The sequence below is a fragment of the Cyclopterus lumpus genome, chromosome 2 (genome assembly GCF_009769545.1).
Source record: "Cyclopterus lumpus isolate fCycLum1 chromosome 2, fCycLum1.pri, whole genome shotgun sequence".
Classification (NCBI taxonomy): Eukaryota; Metazoa; Chordata; class Actinopteri; order Perciformes; family Cyclopteridae; genus Cyclopterus; species Cyclopterus lumpus.
Genome location: NC_046967.1, coordinates 613615 through 623614, shown reverse-complemented (window position 1 = coordinate 623614; position 10000 = coordinate 613615). Strand labels below are relative to the sequence as shown.

General features: G+C 44.1%; 1 protein-coding gene across 5 annotated transcripts in view; it reads left to right on the top strand.

Annotated features, from left to right (window-relative positions):
* lrrfip1b (leucine rich repeat (in FLII) interacting protein 1b) overlaps positions 1-10000 on the top strand; it is a 24101-nt gene that overhangs the window by 12487 nt on the left and 1614 nt on the right. For 2 of the 5 annotated variants that reach the window (XM_034550921.1, XM_034550914.1), the window contains exons 9-18: positions 1-19; positions 144-236; positions 1359-1451; positions 2100-2192; positions 2401-2512; positions 6478-6527; positions 6616-6733; positions 7630-7709; positions 8005-8109; positions 8238-8273. The exon at positions 1-19 is cut by the window's left edge and continues 152 nt beyond it. In XM_034550921.1, the coding sequence (XP_034406812.1) occupies positions 1-19; positions 144-236; positions 1359-1451; positions 2100-2192; positions 2401-2512; positions 6478-6527; positions 6616-6733; positions 7630-7709; positions 8005-8109; positions 8238-8273 (799 nt within the window). The other 3 variants (XM_034550897.1, XM_034550887.1, XM_034550906.1) reach the window with 2 other exon arrangements.

Below are 10000 nucleotides of genomic sequence, written 5' to 3'. Positions count from 1 at the left end.
CTGGGACGACCGCACCAAGGTACCACCGTTCTATTATGTTCTATTATGATCATTAACCTCCTTCATTGTGATCAATAACCTTGTTCTCTACATTGTGATCAATAACCTCTACATTGTGATCAATAACCTCCTCTTGACCCCAGGAGGTGGAGCGTGAGCGTCAGGCTCGTCTCCTCCTGCAGCTCCGGCTCACGGAGATGGAGGAAGCTCTGAGGCGCTCCGAGGAGATGCTGACGGTCAGTCCCCGATCGATCCATCCATCAATCAATCAATCAATCAATTCATCAATCAATCCATCCATCAATTCATCGATTCATCCATCAATCAATCAATCCATCAATCCATCAATCAATCAATTCATCAATCAATCCATCAATCAATTCATCAATCAATTCATCAATCAATTCATCAATCAATCCATCAATCAATTCATCAATCAATTCATCAATCAATTCATCAATCAATTCATCAATCCATCAATTCATCAATCAATCCATCAATCCATCAATCCATCCATCAATCCATCAATCCATCATCAATCAATCCATCAATCCATCAATCAATCCATCAATCCATCATCAATCAATCCATCAATCCATGGATCAATCCATCCATCCATCGATCCATCCATCCATCAATCCATCAATCCATGGATCAATCCATCCATCCATCCATGGATCAATCCATCCATCCATCCATGGATCAATCCATCCATCCATCAATCCATCATCCATCAATCCATCAATCCATCATCAATCAATCCATCAATCCATGGATCTATCCATCAATCCATCCATCCATCCATCCATCCATGGATCAATCCATCCATCCATCAATCCATCCATCAATCCATCATCCATCAATCCATCAATCCATCATCAATCAATCCATCAATCCATGGATCAATCCATCCATCCATCCATCAATCCATCCATCCATCCATCAATCGATCCATGGATCCATCCATCCATCCATCCATCCATCATCAATCCATCCATCCATCAATCCATCGGCAATTGATCCATTGATCGCTCTCTTATCGGCATATTATGGGATGTGGTTTGAACTTTACGGCTCTCAACATCTTTCATATCAAGACGTGAAGATTATGAGCTTCTGCTCCTTTACTGCTCTACTAACACTCTGCTCCTCCTCCTCCTGCTCCTGGTCCTCCTCCTGCTCCTCCTCCTCCTCCTCTGCCTCCTCCTCCTCCTCCTCTTCTTTCTCTCCTCCTCCTCTTCTTCCTCCTTTTCCTCCTCCTGCTCCTCTTCCTCTACCTTCTCTACCTTTTCCTCCTCTTCTTCCTCCTCCTGCTCCTGCTCCTCCTCCTCTTCCTGCTCCTCCTCCTCCTCCTCCAGGAGGTGTCTGACCTCCGGTTGAAGAGCAGCAGCTACTGTCAGGAGGTTTCTGACCTGCAGGAGGTTCTTCAGTGGAAAGAGAAGAAGATGGCGGTACGACTACGATGATAATTAATAATGATTTGAACGTCCTCTAGTGAGCCACTTCCTGTTTAACTTCCTGTTTAACGTCCTGTTTAACGTCCTGTTTAACTTCCTGTTTAACGTCCTGTTTAACGTCCTGTTTAACGTCCTGTTTAACGTCCTGTTTAACGTCCTGTTTAACGTCCTGTTTAACTTCCTGTTTAACGTCCTGTTTAACTTCCTGTTTAACGTCCTGTTTAACGTCCTGTTTAACGTCCTGTTTAACGTCCTGTTTAACTTCCTGTTTAACGTCCTGTTTAACTTCCTGTTTAACGTCCTGTTTAACGTCCTGTTTAAAGTCCTGTTTAACGTCCTGTTTAACGTCCTGTTTAACGTCCTGTTTAACGTCCTGTTTAACTTCCTGTTTAACGTCCTGTTTAACTTCCTGTTTAACGTCCTGTTTAACGTCCTGTTTAACGTCCTGTTTAACGTCCTGTTTAACGTCCTGTTTAACGTCCTGTTTAACTTCCTGTTTAACGTCCTGTTTAACGTCCTGTTTAACTTCCTGTTTAACGTCCTGTTTAACTTCCTGTTTAACGTCCTGTTTAACATAACTAATATTTCTAAATGTTTTCTGTTTCACCTCTCTTTCTCTTTCTTCTCCTCTTCCTCTTTCAGGCGTTAGAGAAGCAGAGAGAAATCTCTGACATCGTTCGAATCGAACGTGACCGGCTCAGAAACGATGTCGTCAGACTGAGAGATTTACTGAAGGTAAGGAGGAACACCTGAGTGATGTCACTGCCTTCACCTGAGTGATGTCACTGCCTTCACCTGAGTGATGTCACTGCCTTCACCTGAGTGATGTCACTGCCTTCACCTGAGTGATGTCACTGCCTTCACCGATCGCTACCTGATCATTCCAGTGACACAGAGGTTATTGATTGATTGATAAATGACTCAATGATTTCCTCCCTGACAGAAACACGGAGTCATCTTCTCTCCCGAGTTCTCCACCAATGGGGAGACGGGACCAGGCGAGGATGATGATGTCAGCGCAGAATCTGACCCCCGATTGGCCGAGAGCACACTCGGTAAGAACCAATTAAAAGGTGTTGATCCTTAACACCTGAAGAGATTAATTTTATTATTTTTAAATTCACGATTATTACTTCTTCTTTTTTTCAGATTATTGAATATAAATGTACGATAATTAGTTTTAGTCAAACTTTTTATTTACCGTGTCAAGTTTAGGATACATGATATATATAGTAGATTTTAAGTTAAACATTTGAGTAATACTATAAGAAAGATAATAAAAATGTGATAAGTATAAGTTATCTATTTATTTTCACATTTCAGAATACAATGCATGATGTCCAATGTTTTGATGTGCCTTTTAACCAATGCATGCCACTTAATTATTTTTGTTCAATCTTATGATGATTTCAATCAACTAAGAAATGATGTTTAAAACAATCATCATCTCCGTCTAACACGCCAGCATCGTCCTGAAGAACTCTCCTTTAATTCATCTGTGATCGAGACGTTGATTCGTATCTCGTTGAGTCGGTTCAGGCTAATTCCAAAACATCTTTACACTTCAATTCTCCTCCTCCTTTCCATCTTTAACCGGTCAGCTGTGTTTGGTCCTTCAATGTCTTCTTCGTGGTCTTTCAGGGGAAGTTCAAGAGCGGCAGCCAGCAGAGGGCATCAAACTCCCGCAGGCCAGAGTGGAGTACAACCGCTCTCGGATTCGTAAACTAAGCGTCATTTCTGACAGCGATCTAACCAAAACTTTAGTGAAGGGGTTTGATAAACAGGCCAGAGACCAAACAGGAAAACATCCAAGAAAAAGTGAGGACGCAAGGAAACTACCGAGAAACAAAGGGAGTGAGAAAGATCCAATCAAGAAGTTTAGAATCGGACAGTTTAGAAATGAGGGAATTAAAAAACAACGGATGAAAAAACCTCACAGTGAACCGGTATCATCAAACCGGGATGTCCTTGTGGCCGAAGTGGAGCGCTCCTTTGAACACCGAATATGCAATATCCAAACTAATCTGAATGTTCGCAGAGCTGCAACTGAAAAGGTCCACAAGTCAAGACTTGTTCCACCTCAACTCGCAAGAGACCTGATCCTGGACAACAAGGCAGTGGTGCCACGTTTCATGGCTGCTGGCAAACTGAACTCTCCGACTCAAAAGAAAGTTCTGATGGGGAATGAGACTCCGTCTTCTTGCAAGGATGTCGCGCAAAAGTGTTCGTCCGCTGTTGTTCGTATTTTTCATAATCAAGTGAAAGTTGGAAACATATGCAGGGATGAAAGCTGCTCAGAAGGGGAAGGAGTGATGGATATTCCAGCTTTGGGTGCAAAAGAATATAAAATAGATCAGTTCAGTACTCCGACGTCAGCGGACAGTTTGAAAGAAAATGAGTTTGTTGACGAGTCGGCTGAAATTGATGGTGACAAGTGTGAAGGAGGACGTTTTGTATATCAAGATACAAAGGTTCTCAGAGATTTGGTAGAGAATGATACGGTTGTATCGATGGCTGAAGCTTCTCATAGCCTACAACAACAGCCAGAGGATTTAGGAAGCACCCAAAATGAAGACGAGGTCTTGAAGGTTGAGGGGGATGGAAATTGCTCTAGTGTACCTGAAGGGCCAAGCTTGGAAACCAAGCTCAAACCATCAGAGCTTGATGCATTTTTACCAGCAGAGGAGGCAATTGTTGATGGACAGTCGGGTACACAGGAAGCTGTTAGAAAAGCTGTTCAGATTAAGGAAAAGAGTCAAGTCAATTCCTTTGAATGTCCCGAATGCACCAACCGGACAAAAACACCAACCACTCCATTAGTCCCTATTGAGGTGTGGACAGACAGGAGTTGTTTGGAAAAGACAATCCAAAGCATGCTGAGAGGGTTTGTGGAGAATCAGGGTTTTTCAGCTGAAATCTCAAGTATTGTCCCTGAGATCTCAGATTGTCTCAATCAGTGGATTTCAGATTTTGAGAAGAGGATAAAGAATGTTGAGGAAAATGTGTCAAATCAGGGTGATTCAGTTGACCTAGAATCAACAGAACAAATGATGGGTATTGAACTTCAAGTCGAGGGTGAACTGCCTTTAAAGGACCTCCAAGAAAGAACTGAAAGAACTGAAGAGCCTGGAAGTGAGGAACAGAGTGCTGCTAGAGATTCAACTCTCATTAAAGGCATGTCGGAAGTAGCTTCTCTGGAGGTACATCCCCAAACTTATGATGTCTCTGTGGGCTCGAGTGTTCGTGAAGACCTTCAGGATCCTCCAGCAAGTGACGACCAAGAGGCATCAGAAGATAACTTGGGAGGAAGATTTCCTTTCAAGGTGGAAGTCACTGAATCCTATCATGAAGAAATGCTGAGGGTGAATTCTGTTGACCGTCAAGAAGAAAAGCAAAGTCAGAGCGATCCAACAGTGGCGAGCCGGTCTGAGGAATTAGTTTTCATCGAATTTTACTTTGCTGAACATGCAAAAACCCAATCTGCTCCTGCTGACGAAGTTGTTGAGACACAACTCAAAAGGCATCGAACGTTATCAACAAACTCTCAAAGTTCAAAGGTCAGAAGGCTTTTAGAAATAACTGCAGATGAAATCAAGGCGATGGCTGTTCCCGAGTTGCTGTTGATGCGTCTACAAGAAGGAACAATCGTTGAGGATCACCATATTGACGAGTCATCAGTATCAAGTACTGAGGATCAGGAAGAGTCGTCAGTCGGACACATAGACAGTTGCGAGGAGGTTGGCGAGGAAACGTTACAGCAACCGGCAACGCAGCAACAACCGGCGATGCAGGTTGGCCTCGGAGATGTAGAAGTTGTTCCAGCGGCGAGCAGCATGAAACTACGGAGCGGAGAGAAAAGAGTCGGTTTGCAAAGCAGGAAATACAAACACAAAACCGACTGCCAGATTTCATAGATTTGAGGCAGAATAAAGTGTAATGTAATAATCACTGATGTTAAATCTGTAAGTTGTTGATTAAGTCAATTTAGTTTAATTGTGTTGGAATAAGGAATAAAGTTAGTTGTAATTCACATTGAGTTCTCTTCTCCTTCTGCTATCTTTTCCATATTTACTTTGCAAGATTCCCCTCCCGGTATCCTGTGCTTAGTGTTATGTAACTTCCTGAAGTCTCTATTGGCTGTTATGAAACCGCTCAGAGCCACAAAATATGTAATAAACAGACCAAATTTAAACCGGAGAAAACATGGCTAACTTTGTTAGGATCTAGAATCAAATTATCAGGCCATTAATGCTCAATAACTGTACCTCGACTACTTTTTCTGTTTGTATGATGTGTGTTAAGTCGTCTTTTCTTTCATAAAACCAAATATTCTCTTTGAAAACACTCCTAATAAAGCATACATTTATTTAATTAACTGTAGTTTTAATATTTTATTGAGTTCATTTACATGGTGTATTCATCAGTGTGTCTGCTTCTTGCCAGTGAAATCACAATGTACAGGGGTAAGAAACTGTATTTATTCACCTCATTTATGAATACTTTTGTTTTTCTTTAAATTTGATTTCTTTAGGTATTGATAATTATGGTAAATCATTTATAATTCAATCCATAATTATTTGAGAATAATTTGTGCTGATTAATTATGATAAATAATTATTGTTTTTATGTTATGAGTATAACATTTGTAATTTAACATTTCAAATCGCTCAACTTGAAGCTTCATTAAGGGATTTGTGACCACTAGATTGCAGATTGACTCAAATCAAATCAACAAACATGAAGGATTTCCACCTTTTTATAAAGTGGTCAAACGGCTCCACGATCAATGTGATCAGCACATTGATCATGTCTGTAATTACTAGTGGGGTTCCTCAGGGTTCTATTCTTGGCTCTTTTATGTTTCCGATTGGTTATAGAAACACAAAACGTGATGTAATAAATATGACTTACTGGAGCTTTTGTTTGTAAGTATGTTGTCGTGATTCACCTGAATATTCTCACCTGTATCTCTGATGTTCAGCTCGAGTCACAGGTGATATCAAATCTTTTCTTCTTGTAGAACTCCGGCTGAAGAAACTGTTTGAAGAAAGAGAGAGTTTACGGGATCAGGTGATGTTTGTTTCAGAATTATATTAAGATACTTTTATTAAACCATAATGTGTATTTATGAAACACCTTGTTTTGTGTTAATGTGCAGGTGAGGCTGCTGAAGTCTCAGCTGGATCAGAGACAGAAGACTGGGACAGAGAGAGACCAGAATCCAGAGGGGGGCGGTCTGGAGAACGGGGTTGACTCCCATCTTCTGGACCTCCAGAGTGAGTACTCTTCATCTTTGTCTTCTTCATGTCTTGTCTTGTCTTATCTTTGTCTTCTTCTTAGTCTCTGGAGAGGTCTTCTCTTGTCTTTGTCTTCTTCATGTCTTGTCTTCTCTTGTCTTTGTCTTCTTCTTAGTCTCTGGAGATGTCTTCTCTTGTCTTTGTCTTCTTCTTAGTCTCTGATGATGTCTTCTCTTGTCTTTGTCTTCTTAGTCTCTGGAGAAGTCTTCTCTTGTCTGTGTCTTCTTAGTCTCTGGAGATGTCTTCTCTTGTCTTTGTCTTCTTAGTCTCTGGAGAAGTCTTCTCTTGTCTTTGTCTTCTTCTTAGTCTCTGATGATGTCTTCTCTTGTCTTTGTCTTCTTCATGTCTTGTCTTCTCTTGTCTTTGTCTTCTTCTTAGTCTCTGGAGAGGTCTTCTCTTGTCTTTGTCTTCTTCATGTCTTGTCTTCTCTTGTCTTTGTCTTCTTCTTAGTCTCTGGAGAGGTCTTCTCTTGTCTTTGTCTTCTTCTTAGTCTCTGGAGAGGTCTTCTCTTGTCTTTGTCTTCTTCATGTCTTGTCTTCTCTTGTCTTTGTCTTCTTCTTAGTCTCTGGAGAGGTCTTCTCTTGTCTTTGTTTTCTTCTTAGTCTCTGGAGAGGTCTTCTCTTGTCTTTGTCTTCTTCATAGTCTCTGGAGTGGTCTCCTCTTGTCTTTGTCTTCTTAGTCTCTGGAGAAGTCTTCTCTTGTTTTTGTCTTCTTGGTCTTGGTAGATGTTCTTCTCTTGTCTTTGTCTTCTTCTTAGTCTCTGGAGAAGTCTCCTCTTGTCTTTGTCTTCTTGGTCTTGGTAGAGGTTCTTCTCTTCATGAATCAGCATTTGTAGTATTTTTAAAGGTTCCTTCCTTCTCTGTTTGTTTTATTAGGAGACGCCAACAGACAAATCAGCGATTTCAAGTTCAAACTGGTGAAATCTGAACAGGAAGTTACCACTCTGGAACAAAATGTAAGTGTAACTTCATAATTGCCAGAGTAAGTGTTAAAGAGAAAAAGAGGCGACTGTGGGTCAGCGGTTATCAGGTCCGTCTTTCAATCAATCAGGGGGTTGGTGGTTCAATCCCTGCCCTAGTCGATGTGTCCTTGAGCAAGACACTTAACCCTGAATTGTTTCCTGTAGCTGTTCTACAGTGTATGAATGTAACATGATTGTAAGTCGCTTTTGATAAAAGCGTCAGCTAAATGACATGTAATGTAATGTAAAAATAGAGCGGTATCGTCAGCGTATGTTTGATTTGGCTCAGGTGATCCGTCTGGAGGGTCAGGTGACGCGATACAAGTCGGCGTCGGAAAACGCAGAGAAGATCGAAGATGAGCTGAAAGTCGATAAGAGAAAACTCCATCGAGAGGTATCTTTTTAAAATGTGTTCCATTTTATGCTTTTGATGAGTTATTGTTATTATTGTTGTTATCCGTCTTTCTTTTTTCGTGGACGTGAAACAAACACAACAACGTTGTGGTTTCCGTCTCCCGGCAGCTTCGCTCGGCTCTGGACCGGATCGGGGAGCTGGAGGTGAGCAACACCCACCTGTCCAAGCGTCTGGAGAAGGTGAAGGCCAACCGCAGCGCCCTGCTGGCTCAGCAGTGACGCCCTCAAGAGACGCTTGATTTACTCTGCATGCCGCGCCAGACGGGTGGAGTTAACCTGAGAGGAAAACCAATCAATCAATCAATCAATCAATCAATCAATTACGGGGGGAGGTGACCTCCTTGTCGAAGGGGACGTGGCCTCTTCTTAAAGGGAAGTGGCCTCCTCGTCGAAGAGGACGTGACCTCCTTCTCAAAGGGGACGTGGCCTCCTTGTCGAAGGGGACGTGACCTCCTCGTCGAAGAGGACGTGACCTCCTTCTCAAAGGGGACGTGACCTCCTTGTCTAAGGGGACGTGACCTCCTTCTCAAAGGGGACGTGGCCTCCTTGTCGAAGGGGACGTGACCTCCTCGTCGAAGAGGACGTGACCTCCTTCTCAAAGGGGACGTGGCTTCCTTGTCGAAGGGGACGTGACCTCCTTCTTAAGGGGACGTGGCCTCCTTGTCGAAGGGGACGTGACCTCCTCGTCGAAGAGGACGTGACCTCCTTCTCAAAGGGGACGTGGCCTCCTTGTCGAAGGGGACGTGACCTCCTCGTCGAAGAGGACGTGACCTCCTTCTCAAAGGGGACGTGGCCTCCTTGTCGAAGGGGACGTGACCTCCTCGTCGAAGAGGACGTGACCTCCTTCTCAAAGGGGACGTGGCTTCCTTGTCGAAGGGGACGTGACCTCCTCGTCGAAGAGGACGTGACCTCCTTCTCAAAGGGGACGTGGCTTCCTTCTCAAAGGGGACGTGACCTCCTTCTTAAGGGGACGTGACCTCCTTCTCAAAGGGGACGTGGCCTCCTTCTCAAAGGGGACGTGGCCTCCTTGTCGAAGGGGACGTGGCCTCCTTGTCGAAGGGGACGTGACCTCCTTCTTAAGGGGACGTGACCTCCTTCTTTAAGGGGACGTGACCTCCTTCTTTAAGGGGACGTGACCTCTTTCTTTAAGGGGACGTGACCTCCTTGTCGAAGGGGACGTGACCTCCATCTCAAAGGGGACGTGGCTTCCTTGTCGAAGGGGACGTGACCTCCATCTCAAAGGGGACGTGACCTCCTTCTTAAGGGGACGTGACCTCCTTCTCAAAGGGGACGTGGCCTCCTTGTCGAAGGGGACGTGGCCTCCTTGTCGAAGGGGACGTGGCCTCCTTGTCGAAGGGGACGTGACCTCCTTCTTAAGGGGACGTGACCTCCTTCTTTAAGGGGACGTGACTTCCTTCTTTAAGGGGACGTGACCTCCTTGTCGAAGGGGACGTGACCTCATTGTCGAAGGGGACGTGACCTCCTTCTTAAGGGGACGTGACCTCCTTCTTAAAGGGGACGTGACCTCCTTCTTAAAGGGGACGTGACCTCCTTCTTAAGGGGACGTGACCTCCTTCTTAAAGGGGACGTGACCTCCTTGTCGAAGGGGACGTGACCTCCTTCTTAAAGGGGACGTGACCTCCTTCTTAAGGGGACGAGGCCTCCTTCTTAAAGGGGACGTGACCTCCTTCTTAAAGGGGACGTGACCTCCTTGTCGAAGGGGACGTGACCTCCTTCTTAAAGGGGACGTGACCTCCTTCTCAAAGGGGACGTGACCTCCTTCTTAAAGGGGACGTGACCTCCTTCTTAAGGGAACGTGACCTCCTTCTTAAGGGGACGTGACCTCCTTCTTAAGGGGACGTGGCCTCCTT